Source organism: Gossypium hirsutum, chromosome A12 (genome assembly GCF_007990345.1).
Source record: "Gossypium hirsutum isolate 1008001.06 chromosome A12, Gossypium_hirsutum_v2.1, whole genome shotgun sequence".
Lineage (NCBI taxonomy): Eukaryota > Viridiplantae > Streptophyta > Magnoliopsida > Malvales > Malvaceae > Gossypium > Gossypium hirsutum.
Window position 1 is genome coordinate 14970006 of NC_053435.1, and position 19279 is coordinate 14989284.

General features: G+C 36.8%; 1 protein-coding gene across 1 annotated transcript; it reads left to right on the forward strand.

Moving 5' to 3' along the window:
- The first annotated feature begins 10274 nt into the window (after window positions 1–10274).
- LOC107945832 (probable methyltransferase TCM_000336) lies at window positions 10275–11756 on the forward strand. Its single transcript, XM_016879978.2, has 4 exons — window positions 10275–10435; window positions 10518–10922; window positions 11012–11284; window positions 11361–11756. The coding sequence occupies exons 1-4, from the start codon at window positions 10286–10288 to the stop codon at window positions 11694–11696; spliced, it is 1164 nt and encodes a 387-aa protein (XP_016735467.2). The 5' UTR covers window positions 10275–10285; the 3' UTR covers window positions 11697–11756.
- The last annotated feature ends 7523 nt before the right edge of the window (window positions 11757–19279 follow it).

Below are 19279 nucleotides of genomic sequence, written 5' to 3' on the forward strand. Positions count from 1 at the left end.
CATGGTGACTTGGAAGAAGAGCTTTACATGGAGCAGCCAGAGGGTTTTGTTGCACAAGAGAAAGAGGACTATGTGTGCAGATTGAAGAAGAGCTTGTATGGTTTGAAGCAAGCTCCAAGGCAATGGTACAAGAAGTTTGAGTCTGTTATGGGGGAGCAAGGCTACAAGAAGACTACTTCTGATCATTGTGTGTTTGTTAAGAGATTCTCTGGTGATGATTTTATTATTCTTTTGCTCTATGTTGATGATATGCTTATTGTTGGTCAGAATGCTTCTAGAATTGAGAAGTTGAAACAAGAGTTGAGTAAATCCTTTGCAATGAAGGATTTGGGGCTAGCAAAGCAAATTCTTGGCATAAAACTGACACGTGATAGAAAGGCCAAGAAATTATGGTTATCACAAGAGAGGTACATTGAGAAAGTACTTCAAAGGTTTAGTATGGACAAAGCTAAAGCGGTGAATACTCCCTTTGCTATGCACTTTAGATTGAGTGTTAAGCATAGTCCTTCCACAGAAAAGGAGAAGGAAAAGATGCAGAAAATTCCTTACTCTTCAGCCGTGGGTAGTTTGATGTACGCAATGGTTTGCACGAGACCAGACTTGGCTTATGCCGTTGGTACAGTTAGTCGGTTTCTTTCTAATCCAGGCAGAGAGCATTGGAATGCAGTGAAGTGGATTATGAGATATCTTCGTGGCACTTCCAACATGAAACTTTGTTTCGGCAATGAGAAACCTGTTCTTGTTGGGTATACAGATTCAGACATGGCCGGAGACATTGACTCGAGGAGATCTACTTCAGGTTACTTAATCACTTATGCAGGGGGAGCTGTGGCATGGCAATCAAGACTGCAAAAGCGTGTTGCATTGTCCACCACCGAATCAGAGTTCATTGCAGCAACCGAAGCGTGTAAGGAGATGCTTTGGATGAAGAAGTTTGTGCATGAGCTTGGTTTTACTCAGGAGAAGTATGTCCTGTACTGTGATAGCCAGAGTGCTATTCATCTTGGTAAGAACTCAACTTTTCATGCTAGATCTAAGCATATTGATGTGAGGTACCATTGGATACAAGATGTTCTTGAAGCTAAGCTGTTAGAGCTTAAGAAGATACACACTAATGATAATGGTGCTGATATGTTGACGAAGGCCTTACCAAGAGGAAAGTTTGAAGCATGTTGTTTGACCTCCGGCATGGAGGCATTCCCCACATAGTTGGAGGGGGAGATTTGTTAGGTGTGGGTCCCACTATGTGGGAAACCCATAATTTCTGCCACATTTTATTGTCTCTATTTGGTTTTGTCAAAAGCCATTTTTGGGGGCTTTTAACGGGTGATGTGGGCAGAAATTTTTGCAGAGCAAAAACAAAAAAAATCTCAAATTAAAACAGAGAGAAAGAGAGAAGAAAATTTTAGTTTTTCAAGTTTGGTGCAGCAGTGATGAACTCTTCGATCGAAGGCCCATCCGTGGTTCGATTGAGCTGATTTTTTTACAGCGGCTAGGTGATAAGGTGTTCTTGACTTTGTACGGTCGGATTTTTCATCCGAGTCTTGTAGCATCGAAAATACCCATTTTTAGCAGCTGCGTTTTTGGTGATATTCTCTCATTTTTCTCTCTTTTGCTAAAGATTATATATTATTAGCCTTGTTGGAGTTGAATGCTTGTTGTAGGCTTGATATTGTGATCTTGTAGTTGAACATTTGATGATAGTGGAACTCTTGATCAGACTCTAAAGTCTCGTGGTTTTTACCCTTGATTTAAAGGGGTTTTCCACGTAAAAATACCGGTGTCTCTATTTATTTTTGTTGTGGTTGCATTAGTTGATTTGTGGTTGATTAAGGTTGCTAGAAAACATATCTTATGCTATTGTGCTTGCCATAATTTTTGACAGGAGTTATAAGGAGAGAAAGAACACTGGTTGTGCTTTCGCTTTGTTTCGGTTGTTCAGTTTCTTCCCAACAAACTGGTACCAGAGCTTGGTTATTATGTCAGATAATTATGGAAATTAATACGAGCAAGATGATTATGTTGAATGGCACAAATTATTAACTTTGGCGGAATAAAATGAAGGACTTGTTGTTTGTGAAGGCTTTGCATCTTCCGGTCTTTACTACTCAAAAACCCAATTCGAAAAGTGATGAAGAATGGGAATTTGAGTATCAACAAGTGTGTGGCTTTATTCGGCAATTTGTTGAAGAAAATGTTTACAACCACATTGATGAGGAGACACATGCTCGAACATTGTGGGAGAAGCTTAAAAGCTTGTATGCTTCGAGGTCGGGCAATAACAAGTTGTTTTTGCTGAAGAAAATGATGGCACTGAAATATAAAGAAGGAATGTCTATAGCTGACCATGTTAGTGAATTTCAGAATGTGATGAATCAGTTGCTTGGTATGGGTGTCAAATTTGATAACGAGATTTTAGGACTTTGGTTGCTTGCTACTCTACCAGACTCTTGGGAGACCTTTCGAGTCTCACTCATTAATTCTGCCCCACAGGGTATTATTACTTTGGATTTGGCTAAGAGTGGTGTGTTGAATGAAGAGGTTAGAAGAAGATCTCAGGGTTCTACATCACAGTCCGAGGTGTTGGTTATCGAGAACAGGGGGAGAAACAGAGACAAAGATGGAAAGGGTAGAGATAAAAGCCGAAGCAAGTCAAGATCGAGATACAAGAATCTTGAGTGTCATCATTGTGGGAAGAAAAGTCATATCAAGAAATATTACTTCAAGTGGAAGAAAGAGAACAAAGGTGGTGGTGATAAACACGATCGGAATGACGATGAAAAATCCGAGCGTGTTGCTACTGTTACTCGTGAAGATCTGTTAGTTATATGTGATGAGAATTTGGTCAACCTAGCATGCGACGAGACTAGTTGGGTGATTGATACTGGTGCATCACTTCATGTCACGTCGAGGAAGGAATTCTTCACATCTTATAATCCTGGTGATTTTGGGGTATTGAAGATGGGTAATGATGGTCTGGTTTCAGTTATTGGTATGGGAGATGTTAGCTTGGTGAGTAACAATGGAACAAAGTTAACTCTCAAGGATTTCAGACATGCACCGGATGTCCATTTGAATTTGATTTTTGCAGGAAAGCTTGATGATGAGGGATTCTGTAACACCTTCAGTGAAGGGCAGTGGAAGCTGACTAAAGGCTCCTTGGTTGTGGCTCGAGGAAAGAAGAGCTCAAATTTGTACTTGATGCAAGCTTTGACTTCTCGAGAGACGGTGAATGTGACACTGAATGACAGCTCAACTGAGTTGTGGCATAAACGACTCAGTCACATAAGTGAGAAGGGGCTTAGCTGTTTAGCGAAGAAGAATCAACTTTCGGGTTTAAAGAATGCTACACTGAAGAATTGTGCTCATTATCTAGCAGGAAAGCAGAGAAGAGTTTCATTTAGAAGCCATCCTCCTCATAGGAAATCAGAGTTGCTAGAGTTGGTCCATTCAGATGTTTGTGGTCCGATAAAAGTATGATCACATGGTGGTGCACTTTACTTTGTGACTTTCATTGATGATTGTTCAAGAAAGCTATGGGTTTACACTTTGAAGTCTAAAAATCAAGTCTTTGAGGCGTTTAAACAGTTTCAAGCATCAGTTGAAAGGGAAACTGGGAAGAAGTTGAAGTGCATTCGTACTGATAATGGTGGCGAGTACACAGGGTCGTTTCATGAGTATTGTCTGCGACAGGGAATCAGACATCAGAGAACACCACCAAAGACTCCACAGTTAAATGGGTTAGCTGAAAGAATGAACCGAACATTGATTGAGAGAGTCAGATGTTTGTTGTCAGATGCAAAGTTACCAAGATCGTTTTGGGCTGAAGCTTTGAATATAGTGACACATGTGATAAATCTGTCTCCTAGTGTTCCTTTGAAAGGTGATGTGCCAGATAGAGTTTGGTTTGGTAAAGACGTGTCATATGATCACCTACGTGTGTTCAGTTGTAAAGCATTTGTTCATGTTCCAAAGGATGAAAGATCCAATTTGGATGCCAAGGGTCGACAATGCATTTTTATTGGTTATGGTCTAGATGGTGAGTTTGGTTATAGACTCTATGATCCAGTTCAGAAGAAACTTGTGAGAAGCAGAGATGTTGTCTTCATTGAGGATCAGACCATTGATGACATTGATAAGACGGAGAAAGTGGATTCACAAGGTAGTGGTGACTTGATCGATGTGAATCCGATTCCCCTAGACTCATCACCAGATCCTATCCAGGATGGTGTGCATGGTGATGTTTGTGGTGACCATCAGACTATAGGTTACTTTGATACTCCCATGGATGATGTTGTGAATGATCAACAACAAGCACCTATAGCTCCACCAGCAGTTCCACTTCGAAGGTCTTCCAGAGATCGACGATCTTCTGTCAGGTATTCTCCTGATGAATATGTTCTTTTGACTGACGGGGGAGAACCTGAATGTTATGAAGAGGCTATGGAGAGTGAATGCAAAGATCAGTGGGTTGAAGCGATGAAAGACGAACTTCAATCCTTGCATGAGAACCATACTTTTGAATTGGTGAAACTGCCCAAGGGCAAAAGAGCTTTGAATAATCGGTGGGTTTACAGGTTGAAGCAAGAAGAGAAGTCTTCATCTCCACGATACAGAGCTAGATTGGTCGTCAAGGGTTATACTCAGAAAAAGGGGGTTGATTTTGAAGAAATATTTTCTCCGGTTGTGAAGATATCCTCTATCAGAACTATACTGAGTTTGGCAGCTTGTTATGACCTAGAGGTTGAACAAATGGATGTGAAAACTGCTTTTCTTCATGGTGACTTGGAAGAAGAGCTTTACATGGAGCAGCCAGAGGGTTTTGTTGCACAAGAGAAAGAGGACTATGTGTGCAGATTGAAGAAGAGCTTGTATGGTTTGAAGCAAGCTCCAAGGCAATGGTACAAGAAGTTTGAGTCTGTTATGGGGGAGCAAGGCTACAAGAAGACTACTTCTGATCATTGTGTGTTTGTTAAGAGATTCTCTGGTGATGATTTTATTATTCTTTTGCTCTATGTTGATGATATGCTTATTGTTGGTCAGAATGCTTCTAGAATTGAGAAGTTGAAACAAGAGTTGAGTAAATCCTTTGCAATGAAGGATTTGGGGCTAGCAAAGCAAATTCTTGGCATAAGACTGACACGTGATAGACAGGCCAAGAAATTATGGTTATCACAAGAGAGGTACATTGAGAAAGTACTTCAAAGGTTTAGTATGGACAAAGCTAAAGCGGTGAATACTCCCTTTGCTATGCACTTTAGATTGAGTGTTAAGCATAGTCCTTCCACAGAAAAGGAGAAGGAAGAGATGCAGAAAATTCCTTACTCTTCAGCCGTGGGTAGTTTGATGTACGCAATGGTTTGCACAAGACCAGACTTGGCTTATGCCGTTGGTACAGTTAGTCGGTTTCTTTCTAATCCAGGCAGAGAGCATTGGAATGCAGTGAAGTGGATTATGAGATATCTTCGTGGCACTTCCAACATGAAACTTTGTTTCGGCAATGAGAAACCTGTTCTTGTTGGGTATACAGATTCAGACATGGCCGGAGACATTGACTCGAGGAGATCTACTTCAGGTTACTTAATCACTTATGCAGGGGGAGCTGTGGCATGGCAATCAAAACTGCAAAAGCGTGTTGCATTGTCCACCACCGAATCAGAGTTCATTGCAGCAACCGAAGCGTGTAAGGAGATGCTTTGGATGAAGAAGCTTGTGCATGAGCTTGGTTTTACTCAGGAGAAGTATGTCCTGTATTGTGATAGCCAGAGTGCTATTCATCTTGGTAAGAACTCAACTTTTCATGCTAGATCTAAGCATATTGATGTAAGGTACCATTGGATAAGAGATGTTCTTGAAGCTAAGCTGTTAGAGCTTGAGAAGATACACACTAATGATAATGGTGCTGATATGTTGACGAAGGCCTTACCAAGAGGAAAGTTTGAAGCATGTTGTTTGACCTCCGGCATGGAGGCATTCCCCACATAGTTGGAGGGGGAGATTTGTTAGGTGTGGGTCCCACTATGTGGGAAACCCATAATTTCTGCCACATTTTATTGTCTCTTTTTGGTTTTGTCAAAAGCCATTTTTGGGGGGCTTTTAACGGGTGATGTGGGCAGAAATTTTTGCAGAGCAAAAACAAAAAAAAAATCTCAAATTAAAACAGAGAGAAAGAGAGAAGAAAATTTCAGTTTTTCAAGTTTGGTGCAGCAGTGATGAACTCTTCGATCGAACGTCCATCCGTGGTTCGATTGAGCTGATTTTTTTACAGCGGCTAGGTGATAAGGTGTTCTTGACTTTGTACGGTCGGATTTTTCATCCGAGTCTTGTAGCATCGAAAATACCCATTTTTAGCAGCTGCGTTTTTTGTGATATTCTCTCATTTTTCTCTCTTTTGCTAAAGATTATATATTATTAGCCTTGTTGCAGTTGAATGCTTGTTGTAGGCTTGATATTGTGATCTTGTAGTTGAACATTTGATGATAGTGGAACTCTTGATCGGACTCTAAAGTCCCGTGGTTTTTACCCTTGATTTAAAGGGGGTTTCCACGTAAAAATACCGGTGTCTCTATTTATTTTTGTTGTGGTTGCATTAGTTGATTTGTGGTTGATTAAGGTTGCTAGAGAACATATCTTGTGCTATTGTGCTTGCCATAATTTTTGACAGGAGTTATAAGGAGAGAAAGAACACCGGTTGTGCTTTCGCTTTGTTTCGGTGGTTTCTTCCCAACAAGCAAGCCCTTGCCACAACCACAAAGGCCTTGAATTGAGCTAGGAAGCAATCAGAGATCTTGTTGTCGCAACCATGGACCTTCAATGTCACAACAACGATCAATCAATTGGAGCAAGGTTTGGGAAACAGACAACCCGTTATCATGACAACGCTTTTTGTAACTACAAAATCTAAAATCATTATTAGGGACAATCAATAGAAGATTGAATAAAAATTGCATTAGTTTAATATTTCTATTGAGGTTATTATTGTAATTGAATTATTAATTAGGTTTAGTATAAATATCACTTCTTAATCAGCAAATGGGGGATATAAAGGATATCATTTTTAGAAAATAAACTTTATTTTTAGTTTTTGTTGATAATTTTTCTAAGTTTAGTCTTTTAAATAAATTTCAAATATTTTTCTCTTTCAATTGGCTTTTATTGTTATTGGGCATCAAGACATTTAGAAGATCAAATACAATCGAATTTCTCAAAGCAAAGGATTTCTTGTTTTAAAGAGCATTTCTTACACTCTTTTTAATTTTCCTTTAATTTAATTATATTGGATTGAATGGAAGATTATTGTATTTTTGTATTTGCCATGGAAATGAACAAAATTCTCTATGTAATTGGTTATCTTGATCGCTTGTGATGTTATTTTATGTCTTTTGTTAATTTGAATGTATGCTTTTTTTTTTAAATTGATAGTGTTAATAACTTGAAATTAACAACTTTGAGTAAAAATTGAGATAGGATAGGCCGAGAGGAAACCCTATCGAATAGGTATCGATTTAGTTAGGCTTATTTGAATGAGATCTTCTAATAGTTATTTGAGACCGAGAGGTGAAAGTAACTAGGTAAAGAATCATGTGTTTAGATTCCTTAAGTGTAAATCCATCACAACTGAGAGACAGGACCAATCACTACTTGTTGCTACTAGTAATTTTTACCGATCGAAACCATTAGATTAATACTTTCTAGGGTAGTTAGTATTACTACCATTCTTCCCTTTTATGAATTGTTGTACTACTTTCTGTTTTGAGTAAATTGATAGCCTTCTTTTAGCATAGAAAGCATCTAATGCAGAAATCATCACATCTCCTATGAGTTTGATCCTCTGGAACATTCCCATGTTCCATTATAACAATTATATTATAACTAGACTTGCATACTTGTAGTACACTGCGCTTAAATATTGATTATATTTTATTTGTTACATGTATACTGGTGGTCAATTTTTTATAATGTCCTTTAAAGCTTGCAAATCTTATGCAAATCTTGTCAAAATAATTGATAGATGAGAAAACTCTGACTTAAAATTTAAACTGGAACTTGTCTGCTTGTTACACACAACAAAATCGTGTACATGATTCAATAGTTTGAAGGGGTATTTGGAGACATAAAATTAATACTAATTGCAAGTCACCACAAATGAAAGTGATAATATCATACATCATACCATTGTAATTTTTCTCAAATTAAAATAAATAATTTTTTTATAAAAATATCATATTTTTTAAAAACATTATTTCTAATTAACTAAATTAATTAAAAAATAAAAAAAATTATAAAACTCAATTTGAGAAATCATATTTTATATGAATTTTCCTGGAAATGTTAAATCCAGCCTAAAAAAATATTTTGAAACTTGAAACTCATTTAAGTAAGTGTTTCTAAGGGTGTAAGAACTAAAAATTTTCTACACAAACTCCATGTCGATTCTCAAAAAGTCGCTAACAAGTCTTAATCCGCTAAAATTTAATTTTCAAAAATATGTTTCAACACAATTATTAAGCAAACTCAACCAAACAAAATCATATTTGAAGCACCTAATCTTATTCTTGTGACACAGAGAGAGAAACCTTGTCTTTTAGAAAATTGTAACTTCCAAATATTAAAATAAACATTCTTTCTTGTGTCGGAAATTTTCTGTGTCATTTTCCTTCATTAAATTTGTGTGTACAAACAAATTAAAGTTGAGCTTCATTGCCAAACGCATTTATATATGCATATGGGTTGGGAAGATGCTAAAAACAGCCATGATGGTGGGCACTGATATCATTAGTCATAGCTTGCAATCCCACAATGATTTTACTTTCCCCTTCGTTTTACCATCATGTTTGTGCTCCTCTTTGTGCGGTGCGCGTAATGCCTCTCCTGGTTGTAATGGACTCTGACAGATTCATTTGAATCACAATGAATTTTAAACTTAAAAGGAAAAAGAAACAAGTATACCCAAATTGGGTACTCACAATACCCAAATTACAGCCGTGCACATATATTTTATGACCACTAATTAAATCTCTGCCCTCCAACTGAGTTGAACTGCGTGTGCTCTCTACTTCACCAGGACATTTCCAACAGGTGTGATCTGTGATAGATTACTTCCAAATATGAAAGGTCAAATCAGTTGTGACTTTGAAGCATAAGATCAATTGTGTTTATCCAAGAACAGATGTCATATTCTACACAGCTAGCTAATAGCACACTGAAAACTACTTAAAAACCCACAAGGGAATCTCTAAGCTCATTTATATATTCCTTTGTCTACCTTTTTATAAAGCTTTTAAGCCTCGTGTCTTTATAATCCATTCAAAAGTTGTGCTGATCAAGCCTTTTGACTGTGCCTGGCTGGCTACCAACAAAATGGTTACTGCCCTGAAAAACTTGATGGTGTTTGAATGCCCACAGCAGCAATGGCTGGGGACAGTCCTATTGGTGCATCCCTTGCCTGCCATTTGTCCAACTCTTGTACCACTTGAGAAGAATCCCTGCTACACACTCTAAAGTTGGAACAGTATTGATGTGATGAAGCTCCAGTTGCTTTGATTCCTAGAGTAGTGGGACTCTAGGAAAGTCGAGATCAATCAAACCGATACAAGACTCCACTTACAAAAAAGAACTCCTCTATTCAAGAAATCAAACGTCACACAAACTCTCACAATATATACCCACCAATTGCTTCAAAGTAATGGGATATTGGCAAATGTTTTACGGCTTTTTATAATTCAGCCAACCTAGCTTAACCTTTTGGAGAAGATCAGGAAAGCACTGAGGACTTTTATAATAAAAATGTTACTAATAAGGGAGATATGAATTGCACCTAACTTTTACATTTCTCTTTTCAATGGTAATCTTTTTCAAACTGTTGAAGCTTCACGCCCTCAATGCATGCCATAAATAATTGCATTTTTTTCAACCGATGTGAACATCATGATAATTGCATTTTCATCTCAAGTCAACCAATTTACTCACAATCCAATTCCAAAAACTGTACATGCATCTTAAATATGTTGATCCACCAAAAGAACATTCTGATTTAGCTCCATAGATCTTCTTTTACTTCATTTACATGCAAATTAAGCTTTTAATTTACAAGACCTTTTGAATGGCTACCCCATCAAAAAAAAAAAAAAAAACAAGAGGGGCACTAACAAATCTGAGATAGGCCTCGGTCCAGGAGGGGCCCTGCCATGATGGTTAATGATAAAATGTAAATTATTGAACTGCAATGACAAGTAATATATATTAATAAAACAAGCAATAACCCCAAAAGTTGATCACGGGCTTTATGAATTATGATAATATTTTGCCTTTAAAAGGAGACTCAAAGCAATCCCCAGCTAATTCCAATTCACCTCTAAACATGGATGTCGAGAAAGTCTTTCATATGACTGGAGGAATCGGCAAGACTAGCTATGCGCAAAATTCTGCTTTCCAGGTTTGGCACGTTTGTTTTTTCCTTTCTTCTATATCACCATTTTCTTTCATTTTCTTCTCTACTAACTATGTTTCTCCTACAGAAAAAGGCATCAGATACGGTGAAACATATAACCATGGAAACGATACAAGAACTTTACTATGAAGTAACTCCCAAGAGCTTAGGCATAGCTGATTTGGGTTGCTCTTCTGGACCCAACTCCTTGTCCCTCATCAAAGATATGGTCGAAGCTGTTGAAGGAACTAGCCATAAAATTTTCCATCCCATGCCAGAATTTCGAGTTTACCTTAATGATCTTCCAACAAATGACTTCAATTCAGTGTTCAAGTCCCTGCCTGATTTTTATAAGGACCTTAAGAAAGACAGAAATCAAGAGGGTCCATCTATTTTCATAGCAGGCTACCCTGGTTCATTTTATGGAAGACTGTTCCCATGCAATTGCTTGCACTTCATCTATTCGTCTTACAGTTTGCACTGGCTTTCCAAGGTATAAAATTGTCTCTGTTCCATTGTTTTTAGATTTGAATCCCATGCAATGACAAGAATTTCAGTTAATGGTCACTGTTATACATGCAGGTTCCTCCAGCTCTTTACGATGAGCATGGCAAGTCCATCAACAAAGGAAACGTTTACATTTCTGAATCAAGCCCTCCAAGTGTGTCCCAAGCATACTACAAGCAGTTCCAAGAGGACTTCTCATTGTTCCTTAAATCACGATCAGAAGAGCTAGTCACAGGTGGGAGAATGGTGCTGATTCTCTTAGGAAGAATAGGTCAAGATCATGTTGACAGAGGCAATTCTTTCTTCTGGGAAATCCTCTCAAGATCCCTTGCCATATCTGTTTCTCAGGTACTCCTTGTTTTTCATACATGCATAAATATTTCATTTCTTCTTGTTGACATCTTCTCCCCCTTATGTTTTGCAGGCAGAGATTGAAAAGGAAAAGGTTGATTCCTACGACGTGCATTTTTATGCAGCATCAAGAAATGAACTAGAAGATGAAGTGAGAAGAGAAGGGTCGTTCGAAATAGACAAGCTTGAGATGTTTGAGATAGAGAGGGAAGTGAAAAATGGGGAGAGCTATGGCACCGCAGTGGCTATGACTGTGAGGGCTGTTCAAGAATCCATGCTTTGCGACCATTTTGGAGATGGGATAGATCTGGATTCCTTGTTTAACAATTATGGGAAAATGATTGATGAGGAAATGGTTAAAGTAGATATTAAACCCATCACTTTTGTCATGGTTCTTAAGAAATTATGAATGTCATGCAATTACGAGAAACACCGATTTGCCTCAGTCTAAATCTAATTAGTTTTATAATATTTTTTCCATAATTTTGTCTATGTTGAATAATTTAATAGGGGATAAACTACCCGTTTAGTCTCTGATTTTAGAGATATTTCTTAATTTGATCTCTAAACTTTTTTAGTCTACACTAATTTGGAAACTTGACAACTTTTTCCAATTTGATCCTTGAACTTGGGATTCTTCCATTCATCACTTAAATTTTTTATAATTTCTTTATTAACTTTTTACTATTATTTTGAGGTTTTTTAGATTATATATAATTCTTCTAAAAATTTTACATGATGGAATGACATAATCTCAAAGTGTCATATAATCATACTTTAATTAATTCTAAATTCAATGATCAGATTAAGAAAAATTACCAAATTACAGAACAAACAAAATTAAGTGACCAAATGAAAAAAATGTTACCAAATTTAGAAACTAAATGTTTATTTATCTCATTAATAATATAATTGCACTTAATAAATCGATTATGGGATATAATATTATTTTTACATCATTTTTATTCTTTTTATCCAATCATTATTTTGCTTCCTATTAATGTAAAACATATACGATAAATTTTAAGTATGTTAAAAGTATTTAATTATTTGGGGTTTTTCGTATATATAAAATATTAAAATATTTATTAAAATATATTTTACTAATTTTTTATCTCCTGCTATGCATAATTTATAAAATTTTTATTAGTTAAATAATAATTAAAAATAAAAAAATTACTTTAAACTTATATAATTTATTTAAATTTTGATAAAATAATTTTTTTAATTTAGTTGTTTAAAACTTTTTTATTAGAAAAATTATAAACAATATTTTGTAAAAATAGTATTTCAAATTCGGAAACATTTAAAATGCACAACATTTTTCATAAATTATTTTTATGATATATTTAAAATGTTTTTATTTTTATTTCTTTGAGCATTAAATATAAAATAATTTAAAAATTAAAATCAGATTTTAAATATTAAAAATTTTAAAAATCTATATAGAAATTTTATTTTAAAACATATCACTTTAACTTTAATATTCTTCATAATGTAGTATTTTATTTTGAATTTTAATTTTAAAAAATCAATATTTTAGATTTAAAAATATTATATGTTTGCAAATATATTTTAAAAAACACAAGTAAACATCTATATAATTTTTTCAGAATAACTTAGTAAATATTTTAAAATTGCTTACACATTTGTTGGGGGAAGTGTTTAAACAAAAGCTTGTTGGAAACATAAATTCAATTAATAATTGAAAACAAATTTACTTTTAAAAAAATTTATAATTTATAAAAATTCTAATTTAAATTATTTTCTATAAAATAGTAATCATTTTTTTTTGGTAAGCAAAACAAACGATTACATATTATGATTCATGAGAGAGTTACCAACAAAATTATCATTCTATAAGATATCAATAATCTTGGAAGGAGGAGACTCGAAGATACGCAAGGAGGAACCACTTGACAGGGAAAATTTAGCCAAAGCATCAGCAACCCGATTGGTTTTTCTAGGAACATAATTCAATACCCAGTTTTCTTCCAAGGCCAAAATATGTTGTATCCACTTAATAAGAGCATTATTAGAACGATTAGCCTTACTCTCATTGATCAAGATCACATTTTCAAGATTATCTGAACGAATGATGACCTCATTATATCCTTGTTTCTGAACGATAAGCAAACTATCCAGTAAGCCCCATAGTTTAGCAGTCGGGACAGAACATTTCCCCAAGAAGAGAGTAAAACCGAGGATCCACTCCCCTTCGCTATTGCGCAACATACCACCTGCAGCAGAAAGACCAGACACAGAGTGAATAGCACCATCAGTATTAAGAAATACATACTTACCTGGAGTCTGACGAACTGAAAGCTGCTGCAGCTCCAAATTCATCCCGTCATTAAAAGAGTAAAGGAAATGTTTTGCCCAACTATAAGAAGCGTTGATAATATCCTTCGGATTCAAGCCAGTTCCTTGAAAAATAGTTAAATTCCGATTCTTCCAAATGCGCCAAAGAATGATCCCAAAGAGGCAAGGCCAAGAATCATCACTTTGCCTATTGAAAGAATGAAGTTGTAAATTCGAAGTAAGCCAATCAGACATAGAAGGTGAGAAAAAACTCCTAAGCTGGAAAGTAGGAATGATCTGGTGCCAAATTTCCTTTACAAATGAACAATCTCTAAGAATATGTGAAGCATCTTTCATGGAATAACCACAAAGTTGACACGACGCATCTTGCTCAATGCCCTTCTGAACTCTCTCCGAGTTGGTTAAAAGTCTTTGTTTAAGGACTAACCAGAGGAAATGTTTCACCCGATGCGGCCTTGGGATTTTCCAAATCCTTTTCCATTTCGTTTCTTGCGGATGCCAATAATCCTCATTCAGAACATAGTAGGCACTCTTCACAGAAAAAACTCCTGACGTTGTTCTTGACCAAGAAAAACTATCTGGTCCAACCTGAACCATGGAAGGAGGAATACTAATGATGCGCTCCACCACCTCTTCAGGTAACCACAATCTAAAAAGGCCAAGGTCCCACTCCCCATTAGGCAAAGCCATCTCACTAACAGTGGTCTTAGGATCGAATGAGCCATATCCCGAAACATAATTTTTTAGAGAACCTTTGTCAAGAACCCAACAATCCTCCCAACAGCGAACAGTCTCACCATTACCAATGGACCAAATTATAAAGCTACGCAATAGGGGCCAAGCTCTAACAATAGCTCTCCACATGTAAGAACAACTACTCATCATAATAGAGTCAGGCATACTATTCTTCATTCCGTACTTGCCTCTAAGAACTTGAACCCAAAGAGTTCTAGTTTTAGAGAAAAGATTATAACCCAGTTTCATCATAAAAGCACTATTTTGATCACTAAGATGACGAAAGTCGAGACCTCTATTGGCTTTAGGCTGACATAAGTCTTCCCATTTAACTAAGGCAATCTTCTTTTTGCCTTCCGCAGCTCCCCAAATGAATTGTCTTACAAGGCCTTCAATAGCGTCACAGACTCCTTTAGGAACGAGAGAAGATTGCATGAAATAGCTTGGAATAGTCATCAGTACGGACTGTGTTAAGGTGACCCTTCTAGCAAAAGAAAGACTTTTAGCGTCCCAACTCGGAAGTCTATTCTGAACTTTTTCCACCAAAAAATCCAAAATACTCTTGGTAACTCTTCTAGGGAAAAGAGGAACCCCGAGATAATACCCTAAGTTGTTGACTTCATGAAAACCAAGTATTTCCTTGATATCGTTTCTTGAAGATATGTTAACCCCCGCAGAGAAGAACACATTTGTTTTCCTAGCATTAACTTTGTGACCAGAAATGTCACAAAAGTTACTGAGATACTTCGCAAGGAGATCACTGTGCACCACGTCGGCTCTGCTAAAGATCACTAGATCATCAGCGAAAAACAGATGCGAAAGGCTTGGTCCAGATCTCGAAATCTGAATAGGATTCCACTCCCTCGCTAAGATGCTACCATGGAGTCTATGACCCAGCCATTCTATGCATAAAACAAAGAGATATGGGGACAGAGGACACCCTTGGCGAATACCTCTTACTGTCTTAAACTTCTTGGTTGGCTCACCATTCTAAAGTACCTGCATAGAAGAAAGCGTGATAGCATTCATAATAACATTAGTCAAAAGAGAAGGAATACCTGCTACAGAAAGTGAAGTCTCCACAAAGTCCCATCTAACCCTATCGTAAGCCTTCACTAGATATATCTTAATAGCTATCCACTAAAGGCTCTTCTTAACTTTCATAGTGTGCAAAACTTCCTGCGCGATAATGACATTATCAATAATGCTTCGCCCAGCAATGAAACCTGCTTGTTCTTGGCCAATGAGCTTCGGAAAGATAACCTTGAACCTGTTAGCAATAATCTTCGTGACTAACTTGTAAAGCACAGAACAAAGGCTAATCGGTCTGAACTGAGAGAAATTTTCCGGATTCTGAACCTTGGGAATTAACACAATAAGAGTGTTATTAAACTCAGGAACAATGATGCCACCATCAAAGACATTTCTAACCCAAACACAAATGTCCTCTCCGATAATATCCCATTGCTTTTGGAAAAAACCAGCTTGAAACCCATCGCTGCCAGGAGCTTTAAAAGGTGCCATGTTAAAAAGGACAACCTTAATTTCTTTACTCGAAACGTTACGACCAAGAAAAGCCACATATTTAGAGTTTAAACCAGGAAAAGCACTATGAGGCAGATTACCTACCGAACCAGGGTCCTCCCCATAAAGTTTCTGATAAAAATTGACCGCTTCCGACTTGAGAGTATCTTGATCAAAAATCCAATTTCCATCAACCCCTCGTAAGGTCGTGATTTTATTAGACTCCCTTCTCTGTAAAGTACGTCTATGGAAATAGCTAGTGTTTTGGTCCCCCAGTTTTAGCCACTCACATCTCGACTTTTGCTTCCAGAGGATCTCTTCATGAAGAAGAATATTTTCAAGCTCCTCTCGGATCATACCTTCTTTACGCCAAAGTGAATTAGACCCTGAAAAATCTACGGCATGTTGGACCTTGGATAGCTTATGCATCAAAAGACGTTTTCTCTGGCTAATATGGCCATAAACGCAATTATTCCAAGTCTTGAGCCTGTCCGTGAAACCAGTCATAGCATTGTACATGTTCCCATCAAAACTTATGACAGCCAGAGATGAGTAATAGTATATATATTCATCTTCTTCTTTTTCTTTATGTTTATGTTTATTTGTATGTATGGTTGTTGGTTTAAATTTCTGCTATTGTTCTTTCCTTGTCTTTTTTTGTAGGTGGAAGAGGCCAACTGTAGGGGGTACAGAGGTTAACGTGACGAGCAGTGGTGGTGGCATTGGAGGCTACAAACGGCACAAGAGGAAACCCTAAGGTTTTTGAAAATGTTTAGTTTTTGGGCCTCTTGGGACATTAGGTTTTTTTTGTTTTTTGGGTTTTGTAATGGACATTTGGACTCTTTATTTTTAACTCTTATTTCTGTTTATTTTTTGTTTTGGGCCTAAGCTAAATTGGCCTATTACAGCTGCCCCTCTTTGCTCGTTTTCTTGTAACAAGAATGGAGTAAAAACTTAAAAAATGGCCAATTTTGCCCGATCCTGCCAAGTCTCGACTTCTTTTGGTACTTCTCTTCTTCAAGTAGCTTCATTCCATCCCACTGCATCTTCAGGGGTATAGAAATTAGTGCCTCGATCTACTCTACTATAACTTCAGAGAGTTGAGATTCGTAACTTCAACCTGCTCCACTGCAACTTCAAGGAAATAAGGTTTGTGGCTTGTAGCTTTAGTCTATTTCACTGCAACGTCAGGGAAATAAGATTCGCTATCTTCAGTCTGCTCCTACTGTAACTTCAGGGAGATAAGACTTGTGACTTCAATCTGTTTCACTGCAACTTCAGAAAGATAAAATCCGCCATAATTTGTAGCTTTAATTTATTCCACCGTAACGTTAGGGAAATAAGATTTGCTACCTTCAGTCTGCTCCGCTGCAACTTTAGGGAGATAAGGCTGGTGGCTTAATCTATTCTATTATAATTTCAAGGAGAAAAAATTTGTAGCTTCGATCTACTCTGCTGGAACTTCAAGGAGATAAGAATCACTGTCTTCAGTCTGCTCCGCAGCAACTTCAGGGAGATAGGGCTGGTGGCTTCAATCTGCTCCACTACAACTTTAGGAAGATAAGATCTGCCATCTTCGATCTACTCCACTGCAAACTTCAAGGAGATAAGATCTACAACTTCAATCTGCTCCACTGCTACTTCAGGGAAATGAGATTTGTAGATTGACCGATGTTGCTACACCATCCTCTGAGGGACATGACCTGTAGAATCAGTTTCATGGGCCTATGCTTATGCCAAATGATTAGGATGTCATGATCAGAACGAATCAAATGCTCCTAACTAGATGTGTATGAATGATATTTGTATAAATGCAGAATGTTATAAGAATGATCCATTTTTAATACTTAGGTTGTCATTGCTCGTTGTTTATCAGAGTTTTATCACTAACGTATTACATTGCCTTCTTGCTTAGCTGATACCTTTGTTAGGAAACCTGAGGAAACAATCACATTTTACTCAGATGGTTTGCTCCACTGCGACTTCAGGGAGATAAAATTTTTGGTTTCTTCCATCCATCCCACTGCAACTCAAGGATATAGGATTTGTATCATCTTCAATCCATCCCACTGCAACTTAGGGGTATAGGATTAGTATCTTCTTCAATCCATTCCGCTACAGCTCAGTAGTACAGGATTTGTGGCTTTTTCAATCAATTTATCTGGGTAACATGACCAGATACGTATGCAAAAATATAGAATGTCATTTTTTTCGAGAATGATCCCATTTTAATGCTTGGGTTGCTAGTTATTCTTCGAGGTTGTATCACTGACGTAATATCTTGTCTCCTCATTCAACTGATATCTTTGACAGAAAATCCAAAGAGATAGTTACAATTTAGACTTCTCTTTCTCAAACATTTCCAACCCTTAGGTTTGGTGATTTCTAAACAACAGTCCTGTTTCAGGTTCTTGTACTATTTAGAAGCCTCTAGAATAATATGCATACCTTCTTTTATGAAAGTTTTACTAGTCCATTAATCATGATTTCAATGCAAAATGCTTGAAAAATATCATAACAATGGACAAGAAGGAAATTGATTGGGAGAATAGCTCAAAATGAATAAATTAATCAAAGAAAGTAAATGCAATAAGAAGAAAATTAACTCAAAATGAATAAGTTAATCAAAGATAGCAAATGTAATAAAAAAAAGAAATTGATTGGGAGCGTAGCTCAAAACGAATACAGTAATCAAGGATGGCAAATTCAATATGGGTAAGATGAAAACTAAGTGCCCCAGATATCGCAGCTTGAGCTTCTCTGTATGAACTTCTTAAGGACTATTTTGAGCTCAACATGTGTTTAGGAGATCTAGAGTACTTTTTTGATGCCCCAAGATGCAGCATACCTCCTCCTTGTTAATTCAGGCATAGCAAGACTACCGCATGCCCCACTTTTTGTTTGAATTGCCCTTTACGGGTTTTCAACTCAAAACTCCTTTGGTCTTAAAATACCCTTTGCGAGCTTTCGCCTTGGCCTTTCCTTTTTTCTTTTTTTCTTTTCCTTTTTGTGTTTTTTATATGTTTTTTTTTTTTGAAAATACTAAATGACTGAATCTGAATTCACCGTATTGAGCAGGTTATTGCCATCCATCTCGGTCAATATCAATGCTCCTCCAAAACAGATCTTCTTTACTACATAAGTTTCTTCCCAATTTGGCATCCACTTTCCTCTGAAGTCCTTTTGTATAGATAGGATCTACTTCAATGTTAGGTCATCCTTGTAGAATTCTCTAAGATGAACCTTTTTGTCGTAAGCTCACAACATTCGTTTTTGGTACATTTGACAATGACGGGTAACTTTCAACCTCTTTTCTTCAATTAAGTTCACTGGATCCATTCTGCTTCATCCAATTTTAATTCAGCCAAAGTTTGGAGAAAAGGAATCTCGATTTCAATGGGCAAATCGCTT